The 14,512-nt window shown below is 56.3% G+C and overlaps 1 protein-coding gene across 1 annotated transcript in view; it reads left to right on the forward strand.

Moving 5' to 3' along the window:
- Positions 1-694: 694 nt before the first annotated feature.
- The window catches only part of LOC115398172 (glutamate receptor ionotropic, NMDA 1-like), a 28,660-nt gene continuing 14,842 nt past the window's right edge, over positions 695-14,512 (forward strand). Inside the window, exons 1-5 of the mRNA XM_030104833.1 lie at positions 695-887; positions 4,815-4,949; positions 8,005-8,181; positions 12,188-12,250; positions 13,011-13,108. Of these exons, the coding sequence (XP_029960693.1) occupies positions 807-887; positions 4,815-4,949; positions 8,005-8,181; positions 12,188-12,250; positions 13,011-13,108 (554 nt within the window). The 5' untranslated portion in view covers positions 695-806. The remainder of the gene's footprint in view (positions 888-4,814; positions 4,950-8,004; positions 8,182-12,187; positions 12,251-13,010; positions 13,109-14,512) is intronic.

Raw genomic sequence — 14,512 nt, forward strand, 5'->3', positions numbered from 1 at the left:
CCGGATAGATACAGGCGGACCACCTCCACCCAGCCTGGACCCTGGAACCCTCCTCCTCTCTTCTTCTCTGGCGTTGCCGTGGTGACAGGCGGCGGGCTGGGGGGGTAATATTATTATTGTCATTGTTATTATTGTTATGGTTCAGATTCCTCCTGCCGGGTCCCTTCCGGGTCGCAGCAGAGTGACGCTCTCACAGCCTGCAGTACCGGTCCTCACCATTACACTGGGGGCGCTGTGCCCTGAACGCCGGTAACACAGGATGTGAGTCCTGCTCTGAGGCACGATGGAAGCCCCGCCCCCACGGCCGCGGGACAGTTGGCACACTGGTCATGACACAGATGCACGCTGAGGTCAAAGGTCAAGAGACTTTTCTCCACAGATGTAAACTGAATCCATGATTCTGAAAAATAACTGAAGTCCTGATCCGAGGTTCTGAGCTGCAGCTTCCTGGTTCTGGAGGACCAGGACCAGGACTGTATCCTGAAGGGTCCTGGACCAGAACCAGGACTGTATCCTGGAGAGTTCTGGGTTCTGGGTGGTGTTGGGGGAGGGATCAGAGGTCAGGTGAGTGTTGTGATGTTGCTGACTGTCCCCCCTCCCCTGCAGTGCGAGGCGGCGGCGGCGGCGGCGGCGGCGGCGGCGGCGTGCTGCTGCTGGCCGTGCTGAGCGGCTGCTCCGTGGCGCTGAGCGGCTGCGAGCCGCGGGGGGTCACGGTGGGGGCGGTGCTGAGCCAGAAGCGCTACGAGCAGGTGTTCAAGGAGGCGGTGCTTCAGGCCAACGCCCTCTACGGCCGCGACCGCTTCCGCATGAACGCCATCTCCGTCACGCACAAGCCCAACGCCATCCAGATGGCGCTGTCCGTCTGCGAGGACCTCATCTCCAACCAGGTGGGTCAGAGGTCACCACTGCCCGGGGCACACACACACTGCACACACACACACACACACACACACACACACACACACACACACACACACAGAGGGACACACACACACTGCACACACACACACACACACACACACAGAGGGACACACACACACTGCACACACACACACACACACACACACAGAGGGACACACACACACTGCACACACACACACACACACACAGAGGGACACACACACACACAGAGGGACACACACACACTGCACACACACACACACACTGCACACACAGGGACACACACACACTGCGCACACACACACAGAGGGACACACACACACACACACACACACACACAGAGGGACACACACACACTGCACACACACACACACACACACACACACACACACACACACACACACACAGAGGGACACACACACACACACTGCACACAGAGGGACACACACACACACACACACTGCACACAGAGGGACACACACACACAGAGGGACACACACACACAGAGGGACACACACACACACACACACACACACACATAACACACACAGAGGGACACACACACACACACAGAGGGACACACACACACTGCACACACACACACACACACACAGAGGGACACACACACACTGCACACAGAGGGACACACACACACTGCACACACACACACACACACACAGAGGGACACACACACACTGCACACAGAGGGACACACACACACTGCACACACACACACACACACACAGAGGGACACACACACACTGCACACAGAGGGACACACACACACTGCACACACACACACACACACACAGAGGGACACACACACACACTGCGCACACACACACACACACACACACACAGAGGGACACACACACACTGCACACACACACACACACACACACACACACACACTGCGCACACACAGAGGGACACACACACAGAGGGACACACACACACACACACAGAGGGACACACACACACTGCGCACACACAGAGGGACACACACACAGAGGGACACACACACACTGCGCACACACACACACACACACACAGAGGGACACACACACTGCGCACACACAGAGGGACACACACACAGAGGGACACACACACACTGCGCACACACACACACACACACAGAGGGACACACACACACACACACACACACACACACACTGCGCACACACACACACACACACACACACACACACACAGAGGGACACACACACACTGCGCACACACACACACACACACACACACAGAGGGACACACACACACTGCGCACACACACACACACACACACACACAGAGGGACACACACACACTGCGCACACACACACACACACACACACACAGAGGGACACACACACTAGTACCGTGTTGTTCGACTATAGGACGATATTTTCTCCAGAATCAGTTTTCTGTAATCCAGGACTAGACTGTCGTTACACCTCCGCGCCGCTGGGTGGAGCCAGAGTCCCGGGGAGCTGGACTGCCTCTGCTCCATGCAGTGGCTCCGCCCCCCGTTAGGGGGAGCTAGTGAGCTGGACAGAGAGTCAGCCTGCAGCAGTGAGAGAAGAAGACTGAGCAGTGTGGCTGCTGCTGGTTTTTCTAAGCTTCATTTCAAACAGCATCCAGAATACCTGCCTGTCAGTACTCGAGTATACTCAGCTGATGTTCAGGATGGAGGGGGAACTGATACTTGTGAGTTTGTCAGTTTGTTTTGAAGTTTCAACGCAGATGCTAATTCCGTTAGCATGTCTATGGCGCTTCCATGAATAGTTAGCATTGAGCTAGCGGCGCGGACTGCTTGTCTGGAGACAGGCGGTGGTTCCGCTCCTGGTCATGCAGTCACTGAACCTTTGAGGCTCTGAATTGTTGCTTCTTGTTTCTTATCTTGAGAAAGAGAATATATTTATTTAATACTGCAGTAATATTTTTTTATCTTAAATCAGGTGAAATGTTTTCTCTGTTGTGAGTTTTTGAGTTTAGAACAATTGTCCAATAAAACGTTGTTTTATGAGTGACCTTATTGTCTTCATCCTATTTTTATTTTCCCTAAGTGATATTTGAAAGTCAGGATCGTCTCGTGTCGGGACGATACGGTACTTTAGAACATTTCTCTCTGAATGTAAGAACTTCTGTTTGATCTGGATTCAGGAGAACGTTCCGACTCGTCCTGGTTTTTTATCTTTAAGACAAAGTTCTAGTTTGACCAGCTGATCAGGATCACCTGGTTCTAGATCAGTAGATCAGTGGATCACCTGGTTCTAGATCAGTAGATCAGTGGATCACCTGGTTCTAGATCAGTAGATCAGTGGATCACCTGCAGAACAGTGAAGGTACTGGAGTTCCTGATGATGTTCCTACAGGAAGACTGGAGGATGAAGAGTAGAGGTTCTCGGACAGAACCCTGTGGAACTCCATGTCTAAAACATGTTTAAAACTACATGAATGTTAGATTCTGATCTGGAACCTTCAGACCAGAACCCAGAACCAGACTGAGTGACTGTCTGAACCTTCAGACCAGAACCCAGGACGTGGATCTGGAGGACCAGGAGAAGAGTCTTCTGTCTCCAGCTGGACTTCAGGAGGTCCAGGATGTTCTCAGAGGTGTGGGCGGAGCCAAAAGAGCCCCAGTGAAAAGATACAATGTTTCGGTTTCCACCAATCCAGAGCAGCCTCGACAGGGGGCGTGGCGTTTCCATGACGACCAGGAGGAGGCTGGCACTGAGCTACACCCAGACCGCTCCCAGACCAGGTGGACCCAGACCGCTCCCAGACCAGGACCACCCAGACCGCTCCGAGACCAGGACCACCCAGACCGCTCCCAGACCAGGACCACCCAGACCGCTCCCAGACCAGGACCACCCAGACCGCTCCCAGACCAGGACCACCCAGACCGCTCCCAGACCAGGACCACCCAGACCGCTCCCAGACCAGGACCACCCAGACCGCTCCCAGACCAGGACCACCCAGACCGCTCCCAGACCCCCTTCCAGCCGGTCTGGGCCGGGCAGTCAGAGCGGAGCTGGAGCGAGCGGCGCCGTCACACCAACCCGGTCCGCCGGTCTGGGTCCAGAACTCTGCTGGTGGAGCTGAAGTGGGCCGGTGTGAAAACACCCTGAGACTGAGACTTTCAGAGGTTCTCCTCTTGGTTCTGGTTCTGGACTGATGAGGGGATCAGAGTTCTGAATGGACCCTGGTCCGCTGCCTCGGCCCGGTTCTCCAGGAACCTGATCCTGAACATGTTGCTTCATCTAAACTGAGACGAGCCAACCTGAACCAGGATCAGTTAAACCAGAGGGACCGGGTCTGGACCAGTCCGCCTGGCTCCTGGGGTTCTGGTTCTGCAGGTTCTCTCAGTCTGGTTCTGCAGGTTCTCCTCTCAGTGAAATCGTCTTTGTTTCCTTTACAGAAGAAATGAGGCCAACATGGCCGACTGTGTGTGTGTGTGTGTGTGTGTGTGTGTGAGTCTGTGTGTGTGTGTGTGTGTGTGTGTGTGTGAGTCTGTGTGTGTGTGTGTGTGGATTATCTCTGATGTAATCCTCCCTGAGCGGGGGTGGAGGGGTGGAGGGATGGAGGATGATGATGATGATGATCACAGCTGCTCTTCCTCTCTCACTGACGGCTTCACCTCTGATGGCTCCGGGTCAAAGGTCACGGTCCTCATGGCAGTGTCAGAGAAAATCAGTCGAATCCCGGACCAGAACCAGAACCACACACACTAGTCCCCCTGTCCCACTGCAGCTGGCAGGTCCATCTGGTCCCTGCAGGTCTACAGGGTTCTGGTCCCTGCAGGTCTAGAGGGTTCTGGTCCCTGCAGGTCTACAGGGTTCTGGTCCCTGCAGGTCTAGAGGGTTCTGGTCCCTGCAGGTCTACAGGGTTCTGCTGACGGTAGGTTCTGGTCCCTGCAGGTCTACGCCATCCTGGTCAGCCACCCTCCTCAGTCCAACGACCACCTGACCCCGACCCCGGTGTCCTACACCGCCGGGTTCTACCGGATCCCCGTGGTGGGCCTCACCACCCGCATGTCCATCTACTCTGACAAGGTGAGGGGGACGGACAGGGAGGGACGGACAGGGAGGGACGGACAGGGAGGGACAGGGGGATGGACGGGGGGACAGGGAGGGACAGAGGGGTGTTCTCCGTGTTCTGCATTGAGAACCTGGGGAACGGCAGCAGCCCCTCCCTCCTGCTGGTGAGCGAATCCAGCGCGCCCGGGCAGCCTGAATATTTCATGGCTGCTGAGAGTCCGGGACGGAGAGACGTCCTCCAATCAGAGAGCTTCCAGGACGTTCCGGGACGGAGAGACGTCCTCCAATCAGAGAGCTTCCAGGACGTTCCGGGACGGAGAGACGTCCTCCAATCAGAGAGCTTCCAGGACGTTCCGGGACGGAGAGACGTCCTCCAATCAGAGAGCTTCCAGGACGTTCCGGGACGGAGAGACGTCCTCCAATCAGAGAGCTTCCAGGACGTTCCGGGACGGAGAGACGTCCTCCAATCAGAGAGCTTCCAGGACGTTCCGGGACGGAGAGACGTCCTCCAATCAGAGAGCTTCCAGGACGTTCCGGGACGCGCCATCAATATTGTAGAAGTGCGGCTGCGGGAGGACAGGACGGAACGTTCCGGCGCGGTGGAACCAGCTGAGAACCGCCGTGTTCCGGATGAAGGAACCTCCGGCGCCACGTTCCGCTCGTCACACGGAGAACCAACAAACGCCACAAATCACGGTTCCACAGACCTCAGGCTCCGCCCCCTCTGTGAGAAACATCCTGAGGCTCCGCCCCTCTGACAGAAACAAGAACCCAGCTGGAGAACACTCTGTCCTGGCAGCTGCTGCCTGAGTGCCTTTGAGCAGGAACTCTGATCGTTCTGCAGTCACATCCAGCCCCGCGTGTGGTTCTAGAGCATCCACCTGTCGTTCCTGCGGACGGTCCCGCCCCCTGACCTCTGACCCCTGACCCCTGTGTGTGGTTCTAGAGCATCCACCTGTCGTTCCTGCGGACGGTCCCGCCCCCTGACCTCTGACCCCTGACCCCTGTGTGTGGTTCTAGAGCATCCACCTGTCTTTCCTGCGGACGGTCCCGCCCCCTGACCTCTGACCTCTGACCCCTGACCCCTGTGTGTGGTTCTAGAGCATCCACCTGTCGTTCCTGCGGACGGTCCCGCCCCCTGACCTCTGACCTCTGACCCCTGACCCCTGTGTGTGGTTCTAGAGCATCCACCTGTCGTTCCTGCGGACGGTCCCGCCCCCTGACCTCTGACCTCTGACCCCTGACCCCTGTGTGTGGTTCTAGAGCATCCACCTGTCGTTCCTGCGGACGGTCCCGCCCCCTGACCTCTGACCTCTGACCCCTGACCCCTGTGTGTGGTTCTAGAGCATCCACCTGTCGTTCCTGCGGACGGTCCCGCCCCCTGACCTCTGACCCCTGACCCCTGTGTGTGGTTCTAGAGCATCCACCTGTCTTTCCTGCGGACGGTCCCGCCCCCTGACCTCTGACCTCTGACCCCTGACCCCTGTGTGTGGTTCTAGAGCATCCACCTGTCGTTCCTGCGGACGGTCCCGCCCCCTGACCTCTGACCTCTGACCCCTGACCCCTGTGTGTGGTTCTAGAGCATCCACCTGTCGTTCCTGCGGACGGTCCCGCCCCCTGACCTCTGACCCCTGACCCCTGTGTGTGGTTCTAGAGCATCCACCTGTCGTTCCTGCGGACGGTCCCGCCCCCTGACCTCTGACCCCTGACCCCTGTGTGTGGTTCTAGAGCATCCACCTGTCGTTCCTGCGGACGGTCCCGCCCCCTGACCTCTGACCTCTGACCCCTGACCCCTGTGTGTGGTTCTAGAGCATCCACCTGTCGTTCCTGCGGACGGTCCTGCCCCCTGACCTCTGACCCCTGACCCCTGACCCCTGTGTGTGGTTCTAGAGCATCCACCTGTCTTTCCTGCGGACGGTCCCACCCCCTGACCTCTGACCCCTGACCCCTGACCCCTGTGTGTGGTTCTAGAGCATCCACCTGTCTTTCCTGCGGACGGTCCCACCCCCTGACCTCTGACCCCTGACCCCTGACCCCTGTGTGTGGTTCTAGAGCATCCACCTGTCTTTCCTGCGGACGGTCCCACCCCCTGACCTCTGACCCCTGACCCCTGTGTGTGGTTCTAGAGCATCCACCTGTCTTTCCTGCGGACGGTCCCACCCCCTGACCTCTGACCCCTGACCCCTGTGTGTGGTTCTAGAGCATCCACCTGTCTTTCCTGCGGACGGTCCCGCCCCCTGACCCCTGACCCCTGACCCCTGTGTGTGGTTCTAGAGCATCCACCTGTCTTTCCTGCGGACGGTCCCGCCCCCTGACCTCTGACCTCTGACCCCTGACCCCTGTGTGTGGTTCTAGAGCATCCACCTGTCGTTCCTGCGGACGGTCCCGCCCCCTGACCTCTGACCTCTGACCCCTGACCCCTGTGTGTGGTTCTAGAGCATCCACCTGTCGTTCCTGCGGACGGTCCCGCCCCCTGACCTCTGACCTCTGACCCCTGACCCCTGTGTGTGGTTCTAGAGCATCCACCTGTCGTTCCTGCGGACGGTCCTGCCCCCTGACCTCTGACCCCTGACCCCTGACCCCTGTGTGTGGTTCTAGAGCATCCACCTGTCTTTCCTGCGGACGGTCCCACCCCCTGACCTCTGACCCCTGACCCCTGACCCCTGTGTGTGGTTCTAGAGCATCCACCTGTCTTTCCTGCGGACGGTCCCACCCCCTGACCTCTGACCCCTGACCCCTGACCCCTGTGTGTGGTTCTAGAGCATCCACCTGTCTTTCCTGCGGACGGTCCCACCCCCTGACCTCTGACCCCTGACCCCTGACCCCTGTGTGTGGTTCTAGAGCATCCACCTGTCTTTCCTGCGGACGGTCCCACCCCCTGACCTCTGACCCCTGACCCCTGTGTGTGGTTCTAGAGCATCCACCTGTCTTTCCTGCGGACGGTCCCACCCCCTGACCTCTGACCCCTGACCCCTGACCCCTGTGTGTGGTTCTAGAGCATCCACCTGTCGTTCCTGCGGACGGTCCCGCCCCCTGACCCCTGACCCCTGACCCCTGTGTGTGGTTCTAGAGCATCCACCTGTCGTTCCTGCGGACGGTCCCGCCCTACTCGCACCAGGCGCAGGTGTGGTTCGACCTGATGAGGGAGTTCCGCTGGAACCACATCATCCTGATCGTCAGCGACGACCACGAAGGCCGGGCGGCGCAGAAGAGGCTGGAGACGCTGCTGGAGGAGCGCGAGACCAAGGTGGGAACCGCCGCAGAACCGCACGGAGAACCTTAATGAGAACCAGACAGAGAACCAGACAGTGAACCACATGAAGAACCAGACAGAGAACCACTCTCCTAAAGGACACACTCAACAAGTAAACACACCACACACACTAGAAGTACACACTCCAACAACACACTCGGTTGTCATTCCTGACTGTCTTCTTCCTCCTGACTCTCCGGTTCTTTGTTCTGACGTTCTCTGAGGAGAACTGGAGTTCTTTCAGCAGCACAGAGCCGCAGACGGGTTCTTCTGATTGGCTGATTGGTCCGGAGCTAACGCAGTGATCTGATTGGCTGATTGGACTGGAGCTGAAGCAGTGATCTGATTGGCTGATTGGACTGGAGCTGACGCAGTGATCTGATTGGCTGATTGGACTGGAGCTGAAGCAGTGATCTGATTGGCTGATTGAACCGGAGCTGACGCAGTGATCTGATTGGCTGATTGGACTGGAGCTGAAGCAGTGATCTGATTGGCTGATTGGACCGGAGCCGACGCAGTGATCTGATTGGCTGATTGGACCGGAGCTGACGCAGTGATCTGATTGGCTGATTGGACTGGAGCTGAAGCAGTGATCTGATTGGCTGATTGGACCGGAGCCGACGCAGTGATCTGATTGGCTGATTGGACCGGAGCTGACGCAGTGATCTGATTGGCTGATTGGACTGGAGCTGATGCAGTGATCTGATTGGCCGATTGGACCGGAGCTGACGCAGTGATCTGATTGGCTGATTGGCTGATTGGACCAGCACTGACACAGTGATCTGATTGGCTGATTGGACTGGAGCTGACGCAGTGATCTGATTGGCTGATTGGACTGGAGCTGACGCAGTGATCTGATTGGCTGATTGAACCGGAGCTGACGCAGTGATCTGATTGGCTGATTGGACCGGAGCCGACGCAGTGATCTGATTGGCTGATTGGACCGGAGCTGACGCAGTGATCTGATTGGCTGATTGGACTGGAGCTAATGCAGTGATCTGATTGGCTGATTGGACTGGAGCTGACGCAGTGATCTGATTGGCTGATTGGACCGGAGCTGACGCAGTGATCTGATTGGCTGATTGGACCGGAGCTGACGCAGTGATCTGATTGGCTGATTGGACCGGAGCTGATGCAGTGATCTGATTGGCTGATTGGCTGATTGGACCGGAGCTGACGCAGTGTTCTGATTGGCTGATTGGCTGATTGGACCGGAGCTGACGCAGTGATCTGATTGGCTGATTGGACCGGAGCTGACGCAGTGATCTGATTGGCTGATTGACAGGCACTGACACAGTGATCTGATTGGCTGATTGGCTGATTGGACCAGCACTGACACAGTGATCTGATTGGCTGATTGGACCGGAGCTGACGCAGTGATCTGATTGGCTGATTGGACCGGAGCTGACGCAGTGATCTGATTGGCTGATTGGACTGGAGCTAATGCAGTGATCTGATTGGCTGATTGGACTGGAGCTGACGCAGTGATCTGATTGGCTGATTGGACCGGAGCTGACGCAGTGATCTGATTGGCTGATTGGACCGGAGCTGACGCAGTGATCTGATTGGCTGATTGGCTGATTGGCTGATTGGACTGGAGCTGACGCAGTGATCTGATTGGCTGATTGGACCGGAGCTGACGCAGTGATCTGATTGGCTGATTTGACTGGAGCTAATGCAGTGATCTGATTGGCTGATTGGACTGGAGCTGACGCAGTGATCTGATTGGCTGATTGGACCGGAGCCGACGCAGTGATCTGATTGGCTGATTGACAGGCACTGACACAGTGATCTGATTGGCTGATTGGACTGGAGCTGACGCAGTGATCTGATTGGCTGATTGAACCGGAGCTGACGCAGTGATCTGATTGGCTGATTGGACCGGAGCCGACGCAGTGATCTGATTGGCTGATTGGACTGGAGCTAATGCAGTGATCTGATTGGCTGATTGGACTGGAGCTGACGCAGTGATCTGATTGGCTGATTGAACCGGAGCTGACGCAGTGATCTGATTGGCTGATTGGACCAGAGCTGACGCAGTGATCTGATTGGCTGATTGGACTGGAGCTAATGCAGTGATCTGATTGGCTGATTGGCTGATTGGACCGGAGCTGACGCAGTGTTCTGATTGGCTGATTGGCTGATTGGACCGGAGCTGACGCAGTGATCTGATTGGCTGATTGGACCGGAGCTGACGCAGTGATCTGATTGGCTGATTGACAGGCACTGACACAGTGATCTGATTGGCTGATTGGCTGATTGGACCAGCACTGACACAGTGATCTGATTGGCTGATTGGACTGGAGCTGACGCAGTGATCTGATTGGCTGATTGGACCGGAGCTAATGCAGTGATCTGATTGGCTGATTGGACTGGAGCTGACACAGTGATCTGATTGGCTGATTGGACTGGAGCTGACGCAGTGATCTGATTGGCTGATTGGACCGGAGCTAATGCAGTGATCTGATTGGCTGATTGGACTGGAGCTGACGCAGTGATCTGATTGGCTGATTGGACCGGAGCCGACGCAGTGATCTGATTGGCTGATTGGACCGGAGCTGACGCAGTGATCTGATTGGCTGATTGGACTGGAGCTAATGCAGTGATCTGATTGGCTGATTGGACTGGAGCTGACGCAGTGATCTGATTGGCTGATTGGACCGGAGCTGACGCAGTGATCTGATTGGCTGATTGGACCGGAGCTGACGCAGTGATCTGATTGGCTGATTGGACCGGAGCCGACGCAGTGATCTGATTGGCTGATTGGACCGGAGCTGACGCAGTGATCTGATTGGCTGATTGGACTGGAGCTAATGCAGTGATCTGATTGGCTGATTGGACTGGAGCTGACGCAGTGATCTGATTGGCTGATTGGACCGGAGCTGACGCAGTGATCTGATTGGCTGATTGGACCGGAGCTGACGCAGTGATCTGATTGGCTGATTGGCTGATTGGCTGATTGGACTGGAGCTGACGCAGTGATCTGATTGGCTGATTGGACCGGAGCTGACGCAGTGATCTGATTGGCTGATTTGACTGGAGCTAATGCAGTGATCTGATTGGCTGATTGGACTGGAGCTGACGCAGTGATCTGATTGGCTGATTGGACCGGAGCCGACGCAGTGATCTGATTGGCTGATTGACAGGCACTGACACAGTGATCTGATTGGCTGATTGGACTGGAGCTGACGCAGTGATCTGATTGGCTGATTGAACCGGAGCTGACGCAGTGATCTGATTGGCTGATTGGACCGGAGCCGACGCAGTGATCTGATTGGCTGATTGGACTGGAGCTAATGCAGTGATCTGATTGGCTGATTGGACTGGAGCTGACGCAGTGATCTGATTGGCTGATTGAACCGGAGCTGACGCAGTGATCTGATTGGCTGATTGGCTGATTGGCTGATTGGACTGGAGCTAATGCAGTGATCTGATTGGCTGATTGGACTGGAGCTGACGCAGTGATCTGATTGGCTGATTGAACCGGAGCTGACGCAGTGATCTGATTGGCTGATTGGACCGGAGCTGACGCAGTGATCTGATTGGCTGATTGGACCGGAGCTGACGCAGTGATCTGATTGGCTGATTGACAGGCACTGACACAGTGATCTGATTGGCTGATTGGCTGATTGGACCAGCACTGACACAGTGATCTGATTGGCTGATTGGACTGGAGCTGACGCAGTGATCTGATTGGCTGATTGAACCGGAGCTGACGCAGTGATCTGATTGGCTGATTGGACCGGAGCCGACGCAGTGATCTGATTGGCTGATTGGACCGGAGCTGACGCAGTGATCTGATTGGCTGATTGGACCGGAGCTGACGCAGTGATCTGATTGGCTGATTGGCTGATTGGCTGATTGGACCGGAGCTGACGCAGTGATCTGATTGGCTGATTGGCTGATTGGCTGATTGGACCGGAGCTGACGCAGTGATCTGATTGGCTGGCTGGTCTTGTGTAACCTGTTCTTGTTTGCGTATCTTCTTCGTCACCATCAGACTAAAAACAGGAACTATGAAAACCTCGACCAACAGACCTTTGACTTCCGGAGAACGCCCAAGGTATCCGCCGCATGGTCAAACGATGCACGCCGCCCAACCAATCTCTGAGCCCGCCCACTGGCAGCTCGCCCGGCCGGCCCCGCCCACAGCCCCGCCCAGAGAGACGCTCCGGCCCGGCGGCCGCCCGCTCCCCGCCATCTTTCTGTTCAGTTTCCATAACCCTGCACTCCGCCGGCAGGAGAGACGCCCTTCCTCCCCCCTCCACCCCTCCACCCCTCCCCCCTCCTCCCCCCTCCACCCCTCCCGCCTCCACCCCTCCCCCCTCCACCTCCTCCTGTGAAGGGTTGCATGCGGCCGGGCTGACGCTTGGCTCTGTCTGCAGATCTCTGAGGACCTCCGCCCACCTGGATCCTCCTCTGCAACATCCACCCTCCTCCTCTCTCCTTCATCAGCGCTCTCTCGACTTGCACGCCGTCCCTGATTGGTTGATTGGTTGGAGTCTTGAAAGCACCTGGTTTGCATGAGCCACCGCACCACCTCCTGCCCCTCCCCCTTTCAGTTTCCTCTCAGTACTTCCTGTCTCATTCTCTGGCCCCTCCCCCTGCTGCCATGACAGCGAGGAGGGGGAGGAGCCTGGTGGAGGTCCGGGTGTGGGTGGTGTTGAGGCGGAGGTGGCGATCAGGAGCTAATTGGTTCGTCCTCCGTCTGTCCTGTGCTGTCTTCTTCTGGGTTGTTGTTCAATCGCCCCCGGCGACGACGGCGTGGCGGTCTGCGGCTCCGCCCCCCCGGTGCTCCGCCCCCCTGGTGGGGTTCCCTCCAGGCGGAGAAGGTTCTGCTGTTCGGTCCCGACACCAACCTGACGGCGCTGCTGCTGGAGGCCAAGGACCTGGAGGCCCGGGTCATCATCCTGTCTGCCAGGTGGGTCCAGAACCAGAACCAGAACCACCCGGACACGGGAGGAGTGAGACACAAGGAGGAGTGAGACACAGGAAGGAGTCAGTTAAAAGAGGAGTGAGATACATTATGGAGGGAGTCGCAGGAGGAGTGAGAGACAGTGGGCACGTTTACATGGACCACATATAAGCGGATTGTACGTGGAGCGGATTGTAAAATGTGTCATGTAAACACCGAGTGGATCCGCTTCACTCGGAGCGGATTGTAATTTGGAGCCGATTGTATGAGGTGGTCTACGCCGATCGACAATCCGCTCTGTGTCCCTTATAAACGAGTCTGACAGCGGAGCGGATTGTACTGGGGGAGTGTTTGTTCTGCGCATGCATGTAGTGACGTGTCAGTAAACGGGAAGCAGCACAGTCAGAAAACCAGCAGAGAACGCCACGGTGGTGGAAAAACACTTTTTTAGTAAAAAACCCCGACAGAAAAAACATTGGAGAGGCGAGATGGAACCAAATCGCGCAATAGCGAGTTGTATAAAGAGCTCTATAGCAGAATACGAGCGATCGCCGGCTGGTGTTATGGATTAACTGGTTCCCGTGTTAACGAATGACGGCGGAGGTCTGTGTAAACACATTTTGATTACAGCAGTTGTTAAAGTAAGACTCACAAATGACTTTAAACGTATACACTCACTGTAACTGTCGATAACCGACGTTCGCAAGAACGACTACATGTTTCAATCATGTATTGGTCACAAGTTAACACGGGCACCAGTTAATTCGAAACATCGACACGCGGAGCAGAGGCAGAGCTCACACCGGGACGTGGCGCTCGGTGCAGCGGTGCTGCAGCCAGGGGAGCAGCCGCTCCTCCAGCAGGTATCATGGACTTTTGGGACATTATTTGAGCAGATATCAGCAGATAAAAACTCTCTGCTCGGCGCTGAGGACTGCTGCTGCTGAGAGGAAGACCTGCAAGGTCCTCGTGAGACTTTGTGCGCATGTCACAGGACGCTGTATAATCCGCTTCACCCAGGGTCCTGGTAAACCAGGATTCATCGTGGATCACTTCATGAATACACTCCGTTTAATACGATTGTTTACAATCCGATTGAAAAAAACACCCATGTAAACTGGGCCAATGAGGAGTGAGATACAGGGTGAGTGAGTTACATAACGAGTGAGAGACAGGATGGAGTGAGTTAACGGAGGAGTGAGAGACAGGATGGAGTGAGTTAAAGGAGGAGTGAGAGGCAGGATGGAGTGAGTTACAGGAGTGAGACAGGATGGAGTGAGTTACATGAGGAGTGAGTGAGAGAAAGGATGGAGTGAGTTAAAGGAGGAGTGACAGACAGAATGGAGTGCGTTACAAGAGGAGTGAGATACAGGATGGAGTGAGCTGCAGGAGGACAGAGATAGTATGGAG

This window comes from Salarias fasciatus, chromosome 12 (genome assembly GCF_902148845.1).
Source record: "Salarias fasciatus chromosome 12, fSalaFa1.1, whole genome shotgun sequence".
Classification (NCBI taxonomy): domain Eukaryota; kingdom Metazoa; phylum Chordata; class Actinopteri; order Blenniiformes; family Blenniidae; genus Salarias; species Salarias fasciatus.